General features: G+C 41.1%; 1 protein-coding gene and 1 long non-coding RNA gene across 2 annotated transcripts in view; both read left to right on the top strand.

Annotated features, from left to right (window-relative positions):
• LOC118598275 (ribonuclease inhibitor-like) overlaps positions 1-14,704 on the top strand; it is a 28,885-nt gene extending 14,181 nt beyond the window's left edge. Inside the window, exons 6-8 of the mRNA XM_036210894.1 lie at positions 8,831-9,004; positions 14,613-14,661; positions 14,693-14,704. Coding sequence (XP_036066787.1) covers positions 8,831-9,004; positions 14,613-14,661; positions 14,693-14,704 — 235 coding nt within the window. The remainder of the gene's footprint in view (positions 1-8,830; positions 9,005-14,612; positions 14,662-14,692) is intronic.
• Positions 14,705-14,725: 21 nt separating this feature from the next.
• On the top strand, positions 14,726-20,112 carry LOC118598276. Its single transcript, XR_004947400.1, has 3 exons — positions 14,726-14,786; positions 18,274-18,447; positions 18,767-20,112. It is a non-coding gene; the product is annotated as an uncharacterized LOC118598276 (long non-coding RNA).
• The last annotated feature ends 141 nt before the right edge of the window (positions 20,113-20,253 follow it).

The raw sequence follows: 20,253 nt of genomic DNA, 5'->3' as shown, positions 1-20,253 counted from the left end.
TCATTATCATGAAGAGTAGAGATTTGACTTCTGTTTGACTAAAGTGAAAATGTGGTGGACAGAGCAACCAAAAATCAGGACAGGATAAAAAAAAAATATGAAAAATTTGAATATTGAATTTTTGTTTAAAAATGTTTTAAATAACCACACTGGGCCCTTGAAAGAGGTCAACTAAACAACAAGGAAACTCAGTAACACGAAAGAACCCTGTAACAAAGTAACATGAGCAGAACTGACCTCACTTATTGGACACTAAAGGGGAGCATATATAGTGGAAGGTCAAACCACTGAAGACACACAAGGAGGAAAAGACAAACTTTAACTATAAACAATATTCAAACACATTAATTTAACCTGATACGTGTAAACTAAATCTAACATACAGTAACCTTTAAGAAATTGATGTAAATAACAAGAGAAATAATAATAATTTGAGAAAATGATAATGATCTGTACAAACAAATAACCCGCCCCCCACTCCCCCCTGGCCATCGAAAAATCCAAACAGCCGCTTGCTGTCGTAGTTGAGATCTAAAACGTTTAAATTGCAAACAAAATGTAAAGTGTTAAGAAAAAAAACTATCATAATTTGTAAATAAAAAAAATATTTGTGTCAAAAACTTTTTTTTTTCAAAAATCTTTTGCATTTGCAGCACAAAGGTTTTTAGATGCGTAGTGCCTCATCTTGCTTTTGGCCTATCTTTGATTTTACGCTCAACATTTTCTCTCAGGCTGTCTGAATATTCCGCCCCTAATCACTATATAGTGCGTTCGCCATTTTCTAGTGCTGTCCGAATCTACTAATTCGAAATTGAGTGCACTCAAAATTTCCCAGAAGTCTTTGTGAAAAACTAGCGTACATAGATGGTCACTAGATTAGTGGATATTGACCACAATGCATTACGGTCAAACAGTTTCAAACAAAAAAACGTGTTTAAATACAATATTTTAATAAACAATTAACATTTTCACCACCAGAACACAGTAGAGTCATAAATAACAGTGAAATGAACGGAGTGAAATGTCTGTTTTTATCCAATTGTCACGTCGTGAAATCAATGACGTCATATCTGGTTTTTAGATAAGTGAAAGAAAAGTAGTGAGCATCGTGTCCAAATTACCTTTAAAATCTAGGGCACTATATAATACCGCACTAAATAGTTTTCTAGTAGTTAGGCATTAGGAGGGGAATTCGGACACAACTGTCAAGGGGGGGAGGCACCAAGGACGTTCCACTGGGGAGATGACTGGGTACAAAGAGCAGAGGCCAAGGTGTTTTTCAAAAAAAAATTTCTTTTAATATGACAATAAAAAAAGTACTTTTCTAATAAAAGCTTAGATAAAAAAGGCAACAAAAGTTCTAAAAGGAGGATGAAAGACAATAAAAAGGTCCCCAAAATGGGTGCCGCCTTCAAATAAAATGTTTTAACCTCCAGGTAGGAAGATTTTTCTTCTTTAAGAACGAGGCGATTAATAAGGAGTTCTGAAATGCCACGCCCCCTTTTCTCCAGGTGCCGCAACCTGCCCACCCGACCCAACCTAACGCCAACACATTAAACATGAAGTGGAGCGAAAACAAAATCCCAAGCACAACAAAAAAAACAACAGATCAAAAACACCAATAAAAGGCTCCACTTGAACAACACAACAAACAGAGGGTGATAACGTCGGTGGCTGGGCGGGAAGTTCGGCTACTTAGCTTGTGGGAGCGGGGGTGAATTAAGTTCAGTCTGTCTTTTCCTTGGGCGCGAGCTGTGGGGGTCCTGCAGCATGCCGCTGCTCTGTTGATCACGGGGCCCGGCAACAAACTCGAGCTGGTCCTGCTGCCGCTGTCGAGCACCGGAGACTATCTGGGAGCTGGCGTGGGTCTGAAGCTGGAGTCGATCTTATTACCGGAGCTCCGTCGAGGCTGGGACTGGAGACTGCCGCGGCTGCACCGCTGTCGTCGGAGCCGGTGCACCGCTGGAGCTGGTGTGCCGCTCTTACTGGGGTCGGCGTGCCGCTGTCGTCCGCCCGGCAATCCACCCCTCCCTCAGCACTCCGCAGATTCCTCTGTCCTGGAACGCCCGTGCTGCATACCGCTCCTGTTTCCGGGTGTCGCTTCCTCCTCCCCGGTCGCTTCCGCCTGCATCAGCAAAAAAACTGGACGGAAAAACCCTCCCTATGCACAGACACGCCCACCCCCTCACAGGTGCTTTGCGTCCCTCTAATTGTCTGCCCCAGCTGACACTCCCCCCAACTGCAAGAGTTCTAGTCCCTAGAACTAGTTGAGATATCTTTGAGGTCTTTGCCTGTTCGTTCGCTGGGAGCGTCTTGGCTCCGGCAGTGGAACGTTTTGATCTAATTCAGCAGGCAGGAGGGGAACAGCAAACCCCCAAACTGTGGGGCCACACTGTGGTGCAAGATCAGGCCGATCGTTCGGCACCACTTTGGGGTCAAGACAGGGTAAGCAGGGCCTCAAATTGTTTCGGTGTAAAACACGTTCCGGGCCATCTTTGCCTTCCGGACGCACCTTGTACACAGGGTGGTCTGGAGACGGCTGACCCACAACAACCTGTGGCTCACTATCCCATCTGTCGCTAAGCTTCCCTTTTTCTCTTCTCCTGTGGTCTAAGACCAACACACGTTCTCCAGGAAGAAGAGGAGAAAACTTAGCAGTCTGGTCATAGAACCTCTTGTTCTCCTTGGCCGCCTGTTGTAGATGGGCCGAGGCTCTGCTGTAAGCATAGGTTAGTTGTTGGTGGTGCTTACTCACCCGCTCTGTTGTGGTACAGGAGCCCTCGGGACCCGCTACCCCAGTCAACATGTCCACAGGAGTCCTGAGGGGGCGGCCAAACATCAAAAAGGAAGGTGCATATTTGGTGGAAGTGTGGACAGTGTTATTGTAGGACTGGACCAACCCCGGGAGGTGCCCCACCCAGTTACTGTGCTGCTCGACTTCCAGTGTCCCCAGCATGTTCAACAGTGTCTGATTGAACCTCTCACAGGCTCCATTTCCCTGAGGGTGATAAGGAGTAGTGCGGGTTTTACGGCAACCATAAACCAAACATAGTTCTTTAATCAACCTCGACTCAAAATTTGGGCCCTGATCTGAGTGCAAGACTTCAGGACACCCAAAAGGCTGAATGACATGTGTCCACAGAGCACGGGCTGTAGAGATAGCCGTCTGATCTGCAGTTGGAACGGCCCATGCATATTTTGTGAATAAATCCGTCAAGACCAGAATGTTCTGAAATCTGTCTGTAGGACGGCTCAGTGACAAAAAGTCCATTGCTACAATGTGCATAGGAGCTTTGGCTCCTATGCACATTGTAGCTTTTGTAGCTTTTGTAGCTTTTGCTTTGTGGAGCACACAACGGGGACAGGTTTGAGTGAATGCTTGTACCGTCTGCTCCATCTGAGGCCAAAAAAAGTTCCTTCTAAGTGTGGTGAGCAGGCGTTCTGTACCTGGATGTCCATCACGTTTGTGGCAAAACTCCAACAGAGCTGGAACCTTTGCCTCAGGGACTACTATTTGGCGGAGGTCTTCACAGGTTGATGAATCCTTCACCCTCCTGCACAACACTCCTTCCACCAACTCAAGCCTCCTCCACTGGTGCAGCAGTCTCTTTATTGGCTGGGGGAGGGACTGCCTTTGAGCTGGGTCAGGCAACCCACCTTGCTTTAAATAGTCCTGAACCTGGGAGATTGTTGGGTCTCCCTCTTGGTCCAGTCTCCATAAGCCTGGGTCCCATCCCCAGCTGGTGAATGCGTCCTCACTCCGGCCCAAAACTTCCATTGCGTGTACAACCTGGGCAGCGTCACGCACAGGGCTCTGTGTGGTGGCACCTGAAGGGGCAGCAGGAAACCTAGACAACACATCTGCATTAGTGTGGTCCCTCCCTGGTCGATACTGAATGACATAGTCAAAGTTGGCCAGCTGGGCAACCCATCTCTGTTCTACAGCCCCCAGTTTCGCCGTTTGAAGATGTACAAGAGGGTTATTGTCGGTGACCACAGTGATTTTTGCACCCCACAGATAGTCTTTAAACTTTTCCACCAGAGCCCACTTCATGGCTAGCAGCTCCAATTTAAAGGAGCTATAATTTGAGTCATTGCGCTCAGAAGGGTGGAGGCTTCGACTGGCATACGCAATGACCCGCTCCATTCCATCCTGCTCCTGGGCCAAAACAGCACCCAACCCACAGTTACTGGCATCCGTATAAACAGTGAAGGGTTTGGTGAAGTCTGCAAAGGCCAAGATTGGTGCTTGGAGCAGGTGCTGTTAGAGCTGCTTAAATGCCAAGTCACAGTCCTCAGTCCATTGCACAGATGGAGATTTGCGGCCCCGGGTCCTAGAAGAGCCTCGCAGGAGTTCATTGATGGGTTTAGCAATCTTTGAAAAGTCTTTTATGAACCGCCTATAGTAACCCACAAAACCAAGGATTTCATGGAGATGAGGGGAGAGGATACTTCTTTACTAAGAGACACTGAGTGGTTGTTAGATCTGATTTTCTTCACAGAAATAAAGAACAGCCTGAACCAACAATTACAAATGTGAAGCAGATATGACAGGATGTCACTCAGGATTCATCGCTCACTGCAAGAATGACCCAGACTTTCCTCCATTTCTGATCAATCATTGCATCATCCACCAGCAGGTTCTCTGTGGAAAGGTCATGGGATCTGCTTTTCATGACAGATGTAACAGAAAAAATGAACAACCTGAACCAACAATTACAAGATGGAGACAAATATGTGACATGATCAGAGCTGTGAAGACCTTCAAAGTAAAGCTCAGTTTATACATCCAGCAAATCAGAAACTAAAGATTTCATCTCTTCCTCTCAGTATCAAAGATGCTGGAAGTTCATTCAGAGACAGAAAAAGTTCTTAATGTTCACAGATATTGTGATGTCTGTCCAAGCTGGTAGAAGACTTTTCAAACAGATTCTGTGACTTTGAGAAACTGGAGCCTTTGTGACATTTATTGTGAAGCTTTTCTGGATGTGGACATCAGTGAGTTGTCAGGACAGATGCTGACCTGTTCTCTGTTGATCCTGTGGAGATGGAAGTCCTAAATCTCCACAATGATGTTCAGATCAAATCTCTGCAGCATTCTCAGCACTTCTGGAGTTTAGTGCAGCCAGAAAATGATCCAAATCTCCAGCAGGCTGCTCTGAAAATGGCAGCATTATTTGGGTGGACATTTCTTTGTGAATCTGCCTTTTCTGACATGACTGTCATGAAAAAAACTTTGTAATGTTGTCTTTATTATAGTTTTTATGAATCAGAAACAACTTCTCAAAATCAGCAACTTTGTTCCATTGAATATTCATCATCTGTTAAATATCTACTGATATTATCAAACATTTTCAAAACTGCATTTCTTGTTGTCCGAAACAGGCAGACGGCTGGATCCAAGTACAGCAGGTTTATTTGGCACAGACAGAGCAACAGGCGTGAAGCACAGCTAAAAGTCCACAAAGCTAAATCTGGGTCAGGCAGGCAGGGGTTCAACTGTCAGCATGAGGGCATCAGAAGAAAACCAGAGTGGTCAGAATCCAGGCGAGGGTCAGAGCAGGAGGCAGACGAGACAGGGTCAGAAGATACAGAAGATCAGGTCAGGATGAGAACGCTCAGAGATGCAGGCAGAATGGCACAGACAAGACTTTGCAGTGAGCAGAGCTCAGTGCTCAGACTAAATCTTCTGGGAGTGATTACAGATGAGAATCAGCTGAGGAGCTCCTGGGAGTGACGGCAGGGGCTGATGGGAAGTGTAGTGTGTAGAACCAGGAAGTGCTAGAACTCTGGAGATAGTTCTTGCCGAAGGCCAGAGGGGGAGACAGGGGACTCATTCATGACACTTGTAGCAGCTTTTTATATTAAAGAAAATAGATTTTCAGAAACCAGAAGCTTAGAAATATTAAACAGCAGCTTTGATCCATCTGGACCAGTTTGTGAAAATATTGTCTGACATTGAACTGGTCTGAGTACCTTATACTCAATAGTGTTTAGTAAAGGGGAGTACAGTGGAAGGCAAATATTGATATACCTTGGTTCATATTGAACCACTCTCTAACCTGGAGGGCTCTGTGAAAAGTCTCATTAGCAGCGTTTCCTTTACACATTTGTGCAAAACTTTATCAAAATTCTAGGAATTTCGAAAAAAACACAGTTTCAAAATGACACCGTTTCCATTAAATTATAATTTTGCGATAAAGCACAAACCAACTCACGCGATAAGTCATTATAAACATGGCGATGAACGACAACAAGTTTTTTTTTTCTTTTTTCATATGGGTGACATCACAGCTCTGTCTGGGGCGCACGTGCAGTGCAGCGTCTCAGAAGCAAGAGAAGCCTGTTCTGTGGTTAAAAGAAAAAACATTCTAACAGGAAAACATTGAACCTTTCATTCTGTTTGAAAACACGACATGTTTCATTCAAGTTTCTGTCACGGCACTCGCAATCATGAGACTTCAGGCTCCAAGCTGCAAAAGTGCGTCTGCAGATGAAGCGATGAGGAAAGGAGGAGGAGGAGCTGTGCGATTCCAAATGACCCGCAATTTCTAAAGAGCTATGATGCTGAGGGACCTCTCGATGCCTCGGCTGTGCAGCTCTCAAAGCAGACTCTTCATACCGAGAAGCGCATTTATTTAGAAAAAAGTGTTTCCATTGCAGTTTTCCAAAAAATGTCTATTTCGATACACCCCAAATACCACCTCCTCTAAGCACAAAAACTTTTTTTTTTTCGAAAAATGCGAGTTTTTTTCAAAATTGTGGTGTTTCCATTAGGAGAATTTATTATCGAAATTCCAATTTGCGAAATTTCAGAGTTAAAGGAAACGCGACTAGTGTCCCAAACAACAACATAGATGGATGCTCCTCCTGCTGCCCCAACAGAACATCTCACATGTGATTGAGGAACATGAGGAGCTGCTGAGTGTTGTAGGGCCTCAAGTTGGTATGATGGTGGACAACCCCATGATTGCTGATGGCAGCACACCAGCTCAGTGGCCTTGTGGTAGAGTGTCCGCCCTGAGATTGGAAGGTCGTGGGTTCATATCCCGGCCAAGTCATACCAAAGACTCTAAAAATGGGACCCAGTGCCTCCCTGCTTGACACTCAGCACTAAGGAGATGGACTGGGGGGTTAAACCACCAAATGGTTCCCGAGCGCGGCTGTGTCTGCAGCTCACCGCTCCCCCAGGGGATGGGTCAAATGCGGAGAACAAATTTCACACACCGAGGTGCGTGACAAATAGTGGGACTTTAACTTTAATGTGACATTGTCACCACGCTGCCCTGGAACACCAACAATGACCCGATAGCCAATCACATTCCAGCCTCTCCGTCTCCTTTTTGGTGAGATTAAACCCAGCTTCATCCATGTAGATGTATTCATGGGATCTTTCCATTGCATCCAGTTGAAAAACCCTCTGTAGAAATAGATATTGTTTTGTGAGTGATACGGGAAAAGTGTACATGTTCTCTCACATCATTAGTGGGATCAGTTTTGAGTTGTTGTGTTCAAGTGGTGACAACTGTGCTTTCTTTGTGTTTGACTTTTGTCACCTGTGAACACAATTTATGCAGCATGTGTGCATCACAATGAAAATGTGTTGTCAAGGTGTGTCTAAACAGGTGAATAGTGCCTATGGTTTTACCAGAGGAATGATTGATTCAATCAGTGGATTCAGACAACAAAGCATTGATTCAGACAATAGGGTTTAGTGTTTTAGCAACTGAGAAAAACTGTATTGAACCAAAACCTTACACAGTGCAGAATGTTTCATCATCAAATGAATAAAACAAGATTTGGTTTTGTCTTTGTTTTTAAAAATGTTTTCAACAGAAAACATAAAAAAGTAAAATTCATTCAAAATCAAATTATTAAAGGATCATTCTTTAATATTAATATAAATGCAGAATTGAAAGTTGATGATTCTAAACTGAAAATGCATTGATGTTCTGCACCTTGATCCTAACCTATCACTGCTTTATAATAGTAATATGAAAATAAAAAATAAATCAAATCAATCATTTTTCTTTCTAATGGTTCTTATCTACAGTTTTTCCTGAGTCCATTCAAATGAAAACAATAAAAAAAAAAAACATTTTTTGTGGTACACAGACAGAAATACTTCTTGCAAAGGAATAATCACATGTCCTGTAGTACCATATGTAAAAATATAACAGACTTTTTAAATGTAATACTCTGTGAATCTCACCTGTCTGAGTCTAATACTTGATGGTGTCTCATCTTTGGTTCAAGTTCATCAATGTTTGGGGTCAGGCTCTGAGCTGAGGAAATCCTCAGGATTGAGTAAAGGTGTTCATCAATCAGACGCTCCTATGTGATGTTTAGTTTAGCTTCATCAAATAGAACAGTTGTTCACATAGATACTGTATGTGCTGACAAACGTAGAGAGAGTCTGAGCAGCTTGGATGTGCAGTTGGAGCATTGTGTCTGGATGAAATGTGCAAACTCAGCAGCAACCACTCATATTGTTCTTTCAGTGTGTCATTACACATTACTCTTTCTGCTGAGTCAGCAAAGTTTCAATCTTCAGTCAGTCTTTATGGAAGAGATCAGTTCAGGTTTAGAAATGAACTTTTTACTGACAAACTGATAAAAAAGAGAATCTAGAAAAGCTCTACAGCTGTTTGAAAAAAAACTGATGATTGTTTGATATTTTCCTCATCAGTTGAGTTGATTGTGTGATGATGATTGATCTGAAACTGATCTGTTTCAATAATGATCTTGTAAATCTGATCAAACTCTGTTTACTTGCTGGAACTCCAGCTGTCATCACTGCTCCTGAACACACTTTTCTGTCTGATTTCAGGTTGAACTGGTGCAGTTTTTCAGAGATCAGCTGTGAAGTTCTGGGCTCAGCTCTGAAGAACAACCCATCCAGTCTGACAGAACTGGACCTGAGTGGGAACAAAATCCAGGATTCCGGATTTCTTCATCTGCGTGGTTTTCTGGAGAGTCCAGACTGCAGACTGCAGACTCTGAGGTCAGTAAATGAGCTGAACTCCCTGAAGGATGAGAAGAAGGTTTCAGGTGAAGAACTTTCTGATGTTTCACTGGAAGATTTTCTGAACATTTTCTGAATCACAGCTTGGAGTCAGTTCAGCCGTCTGATGAATTTCTCTACAACCTTTCCTTGATCCCATGACCTTTTCCAACAAGGTCAAAGAAAAGAGGAAAAGAAGACAAGAGGGAATGTTTCCACCATGCTGATGTGTCTCCTGCTTTTCTGTCTCTTCTTTACTTCCTGTTTCTGCATCACTGCAGATCTACTTGTAGAATATCTGGAAATGACTGAAGGAAAACAGAGATTTACAAACTCAAGCAGATCACTTTGATTGATTCGTGTTTTTTAAAGTATCTTTTTATTGCTTCTAAAAGGTGAAACAATGAGGAAGATTTTTCCAAACAGCACAGAAATAAACTCTCTAGATCAGGTTCTCAGACTCGTCTCTCATGGTACCGGTTGTTCACTGTGACGTGTCTATAAATAAGGACCAGTTTGATTCCTCACTTGGTAAAGTTGATCACCAACCAAAATTGCAAATGTCCCGTTCCTCTGTCCCAAGATGACACGACTGTGTGTCAACTAGCTGTCAGTCAAACATTGCTGTGCGGTCTGTCATCAGAGTAGACTGTCAGACAGAGCTAGGCAGTAATGACAGGTGGAGCTCACTCACACCAGTAAATGGTAATAAAAGAAATAATTTTCATGAACAGTGGGAAGCTGACTTTTGCTTCACCAATGTAAAAGATAAGTGTGTGTTTAATTGGAGGAGTGAGCGTGGTTGTGGGAATAAGATGTAACGTTTAAGGACATTCTACTCTGCAGAGAAAACAGATTCACCCTGATTTATTTGTACCTAATTCTTGATTTGTCCATAACTTATGATTTCTTCATGCATAATTCTTGATTTGTAAATCATACATTACATGTTGTAGATAACTGCAAAATCACAAAATTAAAAAAAAAAATACTGTTACACATTCACAACTTACAATTACACCAGCTTGAAACAAATTACTCGCACAAATCTTTAAAAATTACACACGAATAGCTTGTAATCAGGAACTATGCATGCGCAAATGGGGTTGAGTCTATTTTCTCTCCATGTTACTCGACTGTCCACAACAACTTTTTGGCGGACTTTCTGATGGACAGCAGACTCCCCGCAGAAAAGATAAAAAGAACTGAAGACTCATCCTCAAAAACAACAGTCTCTTTTCACTGAACAGATGAAGAAATCCATCAACAGAATCATCATTTAAAGTGACACATTCTGACCAACAAGAAGTCCTTCACTGATGGAGGGATCATCAAAGAGACGATGACCGTCGTGGTGGAATCATTATTCCAGGATCATAAAATTAAGACAGAGATTCTGTCCACCATTGCTGACGTCCAGCTTGGTCCAAACACTGTGGTGTGGAGGGTGAGAGATCTGTCTGCAGATGCTGTCAGACAGCTGGAGTCACACCTGTAACAACTGATGGAGCAGCAGATATGACAGGATGTCACTCAGGATTCATCGCTCACTGCAGGAATGATCCAGACTTTCCTCCATTTCTGATCAATCATTGCATCATCCACCAGCAGGTTATCTGTGGAAAGGTCATGGGATCTGGTTTTCATGACAGATGTAACAGAAAAAATGAACAACCTGAACCAACAATTACAGGATGGAGACAAATATGTGACATGATCAGAGCTGTGAAGACCTTCAAAGTAAACCTCAGTTTATACATCCAGCAAATCAGAAACTAAAGATTTAATCTCTTCCTCTCAGTATCAAAGATGCTGGAAGTTCATTCAGGGACAGAAAAAGTTCTTCATGTTCATAGATATTGTGATGTCTGTCCAAGCTGGTAGAAGAGTTTTCAAACAGATTCTGTGACTTTGAGAAACTGGAGCCTATGTGACATTTACTGTGAAGCTTTTCTGGATGAGGACATCAGTGAGTTGTCAGGACAGATGCTGACCTGTTCTCTGTTGATCTCTGTTGGTCAGAGTAAACCTCAGTGGATCCACTCCAGCTTTCAGCTCTGGTTGAATCTATGCAGGACTAGACTTCTCACTGACAGAATCTGATGAGAAAGTTTTCAACACAAAACGTCTATTGTTTTAACTTGACTGTTTTCATTTGTTCAATATGAACATTAGAATGTAAATCAAAGCAACTAAACACAAGTAGATCTCCAGCTGTTTCATTATTTAAAATATTTCATTGAGCATAAAAAGTTGGAGATTCCTGCTTTAGATGAAGTCCACATGCAGACTAAATCAGTGTTAGAATGGAGTTCTATTGAGAAAGAACTGTAATGTTGCCTTTATTATAGTTTTTATGAATCAGAAACAACTTCTCAAAATTAGCAACTTTGTTCCATTGAATATTCATCATCTTTAAAATGTCTGATATATATATATATATATATATATATATATATATATATATATATATATATATATATATATTAAACTAAATTTCTTGTAGCAGCTTTTAATGTAAAGAAAATAGTATTTTTTAATAGACCAGAAGCTTAGAAATATTAAACAGCAACTTTGACCCGACTGAACCAGTTTGTGAAAATATTGTCTGACATTAAACTGGTCCATAGTCTGAACAAGGTTGAGGACCACTGTCCTAAAAGACTTCTGGGATCAGAGAGGAACTTTAGGAGCAGCAGAGAGAGAGAGAGGACTGTGGTGGAAAAATGTTGGATCCGATGGAGGAACAGACACATCTTAAGATTAACACAAGTGTTTAATAACAAAATCAGAATAATACACGCGGTGCACGCGAGCGTGTAGGGAAGCTCTTTCATAGAGGGTTCTGCCGAACTGACGGGACCTAAGCGTTTTATAGGGCTGGTCAAATACCTTCAAAGCAATGCTGTGTCACATGTCCTGACCTTCTTGGTTGATCATTATCTCAGAGGCCTCTGCTTTCTGCATTTGTCTCAGGGTCAACATGTTATTTATGCCATTACACACCTCGGTTAAGGAGGATGTCATTTAAGGAGCCATCTAGGAATGTTTACATTCAATCAGCATCCTGCTCTCCGGCTGGGGACCGTGTATCGTATTCCCTTTCATCCTAGCTTGGGAAAGGAAGCAGGTGAAGGCACTTAACATTTGTTCCTAAAAGGTGAAAAGGTCATCTGTAGGCTACAGCTTGGGTCACAATCTCTAAGTTGGAATTTTAACGAGATGCAGGCTGTTTAAGGTATCTGAGAATACATTCAGAGGCATGTGTTAATGAGCACATTAGGTTCATTTAAATATTACATAGCTTCATTGAAAGGTTACATATAAGAGTAAAATGGAATTAGAATTTAATCAAAAATATTCTCTTACAGGACTCCACCAGAATCTACTGATGAGATTTGAAATGACATTCTGTGATCTCCTGATAAACGTAGATTCAGTTCTGTAATGATGTACCAGACCATAAAATGACTAGAAACTGACTTTAGAACTTTCTTTACAATCTCCATAACTGAATCAGCTGAAAAACTTAGACCATAGATGCCATCATCAAAAACACAGAGACACAAAAATCGAATATGCTTGAAGTGGAGAGCTTGACTGGTTTAATGCTTATTACAGTTTTTCTCAATTGCTAAGACACTTTTCTTGAAAGTTGCTCTCTTTCTATCTAAACTGTGAGCACAAACTGAAGTTTCAACCTACATTATAAGTTCAAAATTTTCTTACAGACAAACAGTTCAATCTTTGATCAAAACTGAACTTTGTTGTGAAATCATTCATATACCTTCTACCACCATGAGGAGAATTCCTCAATAGTGTTTAGCAAAGGGGAGTACAGTGGAAGGCAAAGCTTGATAAACCTTGGTTCATATTGAAGCACTCTCTAACCTGGAGGGCTCTGTGAAAACTCTCATTGCCCCAAACAACAACATAGATGGATGCTCCTCCTGCTGCCCTAACAGAACATCTCACTTGTGATTGAGGAACATGAGGAGCTGCTGAGTGTTGTAGGGCCTCAAGTTGGTATGATGGTGGACAACCCCATAATTGCTGATGGCAGCACATAATGTGATATTGTCACCATGCTGCCCAGGAACACCAACAATGACCCGATAGCCAATCACATTCCGGCCTCTCCTTCTCCTTTTTTGGTGAGATTAAACTTAGCTTCATCCACGTAGATGTATTCATGGGATCTTTCCATTGCATCCAGTTGAAAAACCCTCTGTAGAAATAGATATTGTTTTGTGAGTGATACGGGAAAAGTGTACATGTTCTCTCACATCATTAGTGGGATCAGTTTTGAGTTGTTGTGTTCAAGTGGTGACAAATGTGCTTTCTTTGTGTTTGACTTTTGTCACCTGTGCACACAATTTATGCAGCATGTGTGCATCACAATGAAAATGTGTTGTCAAGATGTGTCTAAACAGGTGAATAGTGCTTATGGTTTTACCAAAGGAATGATTGATTCAATCAGTGGATTCAGACAACAAAGCATTGGTTCAGACAATAGGGTTTAGTGTTTTAGCAATTGAGAAAAACTGTATTGAACCAAAACCTAACACAGTGCAGAATATTTCATCATCAAATGAATAAAACTAGATGTGTTTTTGCTCTCTTTTAAAGAAAAAAAAAATTTCGATAGGAAAACAGAAAAAAAAATATTAATATTATTATTAAGATCGATGCAGAATTGAAAGTTGATGATTCTAAACTGAAAATGCATTGATGCTCTGCACCTTGATCCTAACCTATCACTGCTTTATAATAGTAACATGAAAATAAAAAATAAATCAAATCAATCATATTTCTTTCTAATAGTTCTGATCTGCTTTCTTTCCTGAGTCCATTCACATGAAGCAATAAGGTACAAATATGAATGGTACACAGAAAAGTATGTCAATTTCAAGGGAAAAATCACGTATCCTGTAGTAACATATGTAAAAATGTAACAGACTTTTTTTTTATGTAATACTCAGTGAATTCCACTTGTCTGAGTCTGATACTTGATGGTGTCTCATCTTTGGTACAAGTTCATCAATGTTTGGGGTCAGGCTCTGAGCTGAGGGAATCCTCAGGATTGAGTAAAGGTGTTCATCAATCAGACGCTCCTATGTGATGTTTAGTTTAGCTTCATCAAATAGAACAGTTGTTCACATAGATACTGTATGTGCTGACAAACGTAGAGAGAGTCTGAGCAGCTTGGATGTGCAGTTGAAGCATTGTGTCAGGATGAAATGTGCAAACTCAGCAGCAACCACTAATATGGTTCTTTCAGTGTGTCATTACACATTACTCTTTCTGCTGAGTCAGCAAAGTTTCAATCTTCAGTGAGTCTTTATGGAAGACCTCAGTTCAGGTTTAGAAATGAACTTTTTACTGACAAACTGATAAAAAAGAGAATCTAGAAAAGCTCTACAGCTGTTTGAAAAAACTGATGATTGTTTGATATTTTCCTCATCAGTTGAGTTGATTGTGTGATGATGATTGATCTGAAACTGATCTGTTTCAATAATGATCTTGTAAATCTGATCAAACTCTGTTTACTTGCTGGAACTCCAGCTGTCATCACTGCTCCTGAACACACTTTTCTGTCTGATTTCAGGTTGGAGAACTGCAGTTTGTCAGAGATCAGCTGTGAAGTTCTGGGTGCAGTTCTGAAGAACAACCCGTCCAGACTGACAGAACTGGACCTGAGCTGGAACAACATCCAGGATTCAGGATTTCTTCATCTGTGTGGTTTTCTGGAGAGTCCAGACTGCAGACTGCAGACTCTGAGGTCAGACTCCATGTTTCAGTTATGTTCAGATCAGTGTGATGACAAAGTTATGTTATTAAACTGCAGACATGAGGCAGATGTTCTCCTGCTGCATGCTGACCATCTTCATGCTAAAAGCTGTTTTCTTCTTCTGAGCTTTAGTCCAGTGGTCCCCAACCTTTTTGGGGCTGGGGACCGGTCAGCCAGTGTGGAGTTATTCTGCGGCCCGGCCGGGAGGGTTGTGTACAGTACAGTACAGTAAAAGTACACAAGTCTTTGTAAGGTAATAGAGGGTGACCTGGCATATACAACAGGCATATAGTGTCCAAGCCCTGGAATTATGGATCAAAATCGTTTTAGTCAAATTCAAAAATGGCTATTTTGACTTATTTCTCGTCAAAAATGCAAAGTTTAAAGACATTTTTTTTTTCAAAAACTATACAGTAAAAGTACACAAGTCTTGGTGAGGTAATAGAGGGTGACCTGTAGAACAAGCATATAGTGTCCAAGGCCTGGAATTATGGACCAAAATCGACCAATTTATTTAACTTAATTATTGAAAACTCTAAACATTTATTTTTAGAACAGACACGATAAATAACAGATTATTAGTACAAATATCCACTGATAGAATACGTAGTTTTGTTATAGAATTTTATTTCTCTTTTTCATTTTACTCCGAGCACATCTGACGTTCTAATGCACCAACAGAAAGCTCTTCCACCGACTTTCATGCTCTGCCGTAAACAGTGTAATACGGGCGCATAACTTTTTTGTAGCGCGGGTGGCTTGACCGCGGATGAGCGAACAGCGGCTCACTTGACCGCAGTTTTTTCCCGTCTGTTCTTCTGTTGCTGCACTAATCCCATCCATTCGCGGAGAAAGGTTCCACATGCAGCTTTTCTCATGTTACACTCCCCTGGACTGCTTTTAGCGCTCAGTATAATTGAGAGAATCCGGTTGATTTTCAAAATAAAAGATTTCTGACTCAAAAAAAAAAAGGCCCTAAATTCTTCCGCGGCCCGGTGGCAATTGGTCTGCGGCCCGGTACCGGTCCGCGGCCCGGTGGTTGGGGACCACTGCTTTAGTCCATTCACTGTGGCAGAAGACCTCGTGTTTGAATGTTTCTTTACATCTTCTTCATTTCTAATGTCAGCAGCAGAGACCATTATTAGAATATTAGATACGATTATTAGTGATCAAGAGGTCAATAATGACGATATTCATTTGCTGTAAAGGTGAAAATACTGGAATCCTAATTTATAACTCAAACTTCAATAATTAACTTTATTAGAAAAACAAATAAATAGAAAAAGGATGAAATTTTTCCTGAACATTTAGAGATGCATCTTTTATAAGATTATTTAGAAAGGTAAATAAACAGTTCACTAAAATGTTTCTTATAAAAACAGTATTATATAAATATATAGCATATTCAATGACTTATCTTTGCTATATCAAAAAAATACAGGCTGTTCCTTGACACGACGTCAGTAAGATTTCTTATGTGTTCAAATAACAATGTAAAACAATGTATTTCCCTGAAGTTTTATTGTGAAAAACTAAAGTGAGACACATTTTGAAAAAACTGTTAAAGCTGTTCATCTTTAGTGAAGAGACAAAGTTGTGATGCAAAAACCAAGTTGTCCTGCATGGTCTCCATGGAAACAGCTTCTCCTGGTCTCATAGACTGCAGAGGCGTCACTGATGATGAACTCACTAGGAACTGATGGGATGGTGAACATAGAAACTTCCTTGCATTTTGCAAGTGTCTTGAAGCGCCCTTCATTCTGACTCCACCTGTCTGGAATAGGTGGTGGAGGACCCAAGGTGCAGGAAACCGGGCTTGGAGGCAGAAATTCAAAACATTTCAAAAATAAACTGAAACATGAACAAAAACATGGGATCAAGAAAGGAGTGTCAAAACAGATCAGATGATCTGATAAGGATGAACTGAAAAGCAGACACTGGAATAGACTGAAGGTAATTCACTGAAATGAAAACGACTGTGAATCTTGACAAACCTGAAGCTGGTGAGACTGAAGGACAATTCACAACAAAAATGACCAAACATCTGGACCATGAAAATAAATGGGGATTCATTTTGGTTGGAGCCAGAAGCCAGTCATTTTCTATGGGTGACATCATACTGACTCGTTCCAGTCCCCAGATACTGTCAATCGTGTTCCGTCATCCTTGTTTGTCCCAGATGCAGCACCCTGTTTCTCCATAGTGACTTCTTCTGGGACAGCTCGTTCCTCTTGAGTGACAGCATCCTCTTCCTCTTTCAACCAGACTTTGGCTTTTCTCAGAGTTTTCAAATGAAAATGCATGAGTCTTCTAATGATGATGTAGGAGACAGGCCAGCACCACAGGCTTTATGTCTTCTCATTTTGAGACATGCTTACCCAGACTGTCCCTCATGGATTGTCTGAGTGTTCCAGTGTCTTTTATGGAGCTTCTCCAACCCATTGTTTTGTAGTAGTGTCTTCAGCACAGTCAGGCATGGACTGATGCAGGATATTGATGAGTTACTGTGACCTGAAATGTCACTTCTTCCATTGGGAGCAGAGTTTCAATGATATTAGACAACTTGCTGCAATCAGAGTTGAAATGGCTCCAGCTCTTTTTATTTATTTATTTTCTCTTTGAGCTGCATGTGGTTGGTCAACATTAAAGATGGGATTTCTGCAGAGTTCTCACAGGGTCTTAAAAAGTCTAAGAAACATTGAATACATGAATGTGGAAATAATACCTTAAGAAACTTAGAAAAGTCGTGAATTTAAATTTCTGAGCCCTAAAAATTGTGCTTCTAAAATTTTACTGTATCATGTTTCTAATAAAAAAATACATTTTTTAACTATGAATTTTTTTAAAGAAATGATGTAAATAAAGAGCATCAGAAGCAATCGTTATGCAGCGATACACTGGATGTCCACTGCTGGCTGAAAGACAATAGAAAACTAAAAAGAAGCTCTACAGCATCACAGTACAGAACACAAACAAAAATGAGAGAAGCTTCAGTTTTGATGATGGAGAAATGCACATTTAATGTGATATTGAACAATAAATCATCTTTGAGGTTTATTGCACGTCTGTAAAAAGAGATTTCAACTTTATCAATGTTAAATTTATGAAGTACTTAAAGATGGAGCTGAAATTCTCCCATGATTCATTGCTGTTTGGAGCAGAGCTGAGCAGAAAGAGGAAGTGGACTTTTTCTGCTGTTTGTGCAGAAACATCAGTTGGTTTAGATGCAGCCACAGGCTGATGTTTGACTTTCACACATCTGGACTTCTTTACTGAAGCAGCTGCATGTTGTCCTGAATGTTCCTGAATGTTCTTCTTCTCTGCTTCTACTGGACTCTTCTGATCTGCTGCTGTTGATTCACATCTTTTGACTTTTTCCAAACTTTCTGATCTTCTTCAGCTCTGAACTCTTTAGAAGAACTAAAGGATGAAAAACATGAACTTTGTCTTTAAATGAAACTGTTTCTTCTGGATTCAGGTTGATCAACTGCAGTTTGTCAAAGACCAGCTGTGCTGCTCTGGTCACAGCTCTGAATTTAAACCCATCCCACCTGACAGAACTGGACCTGAGATACAACAACCTTCAGTCTTCAGATGTTCAGCAGCTCCAGGATCTGGTGGAGAGTCCAAACTCCAAACTGCAGACTCTGAGGTCAGTAGAGGGTTGGAGTCAGTCCAGCTGCTTCCAGATGTTTGGTCCTAAAGTTAGTCTGAGAGCAAAGATGCAGAGTTTCCTGTGAAGCTGCAGCTTCTCAGTGAAGCTCTGAGGAGAATGATGACAGGCTTCAGGACAACAGTCAGCCAATCAGAGCAGCAGAAGCTCCAACAGGTGAAGATGACAGGAAGCTGCTGCTCTGAACAGAACTGAAGCTCCTGCTGCTCTTTCTGCTGCTGTGCTGCATCACTGACTGACACACCACCATCAGATAGAGACAAAACTTAATCTCTGTGTTTCTCCTTTCTGTTTGCAGCTTGAAAGGAGAGGGCTGGTGGGACTAATGTTTCTCCTTTTGGATCAGAGAGGATCGTCATCATCATCATCATCATCTGGTCTGCAGAGATGTTGTTCCTGGAGGTGGAGAGCAGAGTGATGGAGGAATCAGAGGAAGTGGAGATGAGTGTCAGAGCTGCAGCATGAACTGATCTGAGATCAGCTCCACTGTCTCTCTCAGCATCAAGTGGACAGTTATTGTGCTGCAGCTCCCCTGGTGGACTGATGGAGAACTGCACTTCATCTTCTCATGCACTTCATCTTCTCATTCTAACTTGGAGTGTTGGAAAGTCTTCTGCTTCTCTTCTCTCTCGCATTTGGAGCTTCTCTTAACTTTGTCCACACACTCTTGCTGTGGTTTTATCCTCATGTGTCCTGAAACGGTTTCTCTGAATGATCTGTGTTGGTGATTCATCAGATTCAGACATGATGGTTTCCTGCAGAAGCTCAGAAGTCTTTTCTGGTGTTTCTTGGACTCCTGCACATCTCTGCACCACAGAGTGGACCAGCATTCTCTGAACATCCTTCAGCTGGTCCAGAAAGCAGCAGCATGGCTGTTGACCCAAGAAAGAAAACCTTCCACCAGTTCTGGCCTCAGGATTCTCCATCTGTGAGCATTTTGGTTCTTCTTTTTCATCTTTCATCAGACCTTTCAGAACCACAAAGTGGACTGAGTTCCTCTGATTAAAGGCTGCTGGGTTTTGTATTTTGTTCATTATTTTACAGGATTTTGTTCTGTTGTAACCATGGTAACTGTGAGTACCGCACTCCTGTTTACTCTGAGTCCTGAAGCAGAAATCCCACCAGAACTAACAAAAGTCTCTCAGTTGAATCATTTTTATATCATCTCTGTTCTGTTGATGATACAATATTGACTCATGGAGTTTGAAAGACTCAGAGATTTAGTTTGATGTTTTTTACAGTTTTATGATTGAACTTCCTTTTTCTTTGGTGTTTTCTGGGTAAAACTCTGTTCTTTTTCATGCTGACAGCATTTTTAACTGAAGTTTTTAAAGAAGTTTCATCTAAATCCAGTAGGATCTCATCATTTTCTAGAATGTCTGAAACTAGTAGAAACTTTCTGAGCATAAAGGCTGTTTTCTCCAGAGGACATGAATGAACAGAGTGGATGTTAGTGAGGAATGAAAGAGAATCACTTTGATGCAGCTGCTGCAACAACACTAACTGCATTGAAGCAGGAGGGAGAAGGGAGACACCTGCTGGCTGTTTTCAGAACTGCATCTTAGTGTCTAAAGGTTCAAACTGAAAGCTGTCTGTCAAATTCCTGCAGCCTGTTTGGATCTAATAAATTCTCTTTTGAATCAACACTGTGTTTGAGATTGATTTTGTCTTCATTCTGTCTTTGACTCACAAACAGACTTTAATCTTTAGCCTTCCCCTCATCTTGTTAAAGCTCTTCTAATATTCATGTGTTTGCTTCATTCTCAGTAGAAATGGGTTGAAAAG

The sequence above is a fragment of the Oryzias melastigma genome, unplaced genomic scaffold (assembly GCF_002922805.2).
Source record: "Oryzias melastigma strain HK-1 unplaced genomic scaffold, ASM292280v2 sc00281, whole genome shotgun sequence".
In the NCBI taxonomy this organism is placed as follows: Eukaryota; Metazoa; Chordata; class Actinopteri; order Beloniformes; family Adrianichthyidae; genus Oryzias; species Oryzias melastigma.
The sequence above is the reverse complement of the archived record's forward strand: the minus strand, read 5'-3'. Positions and strand labels throughout refer to the sequence as shown.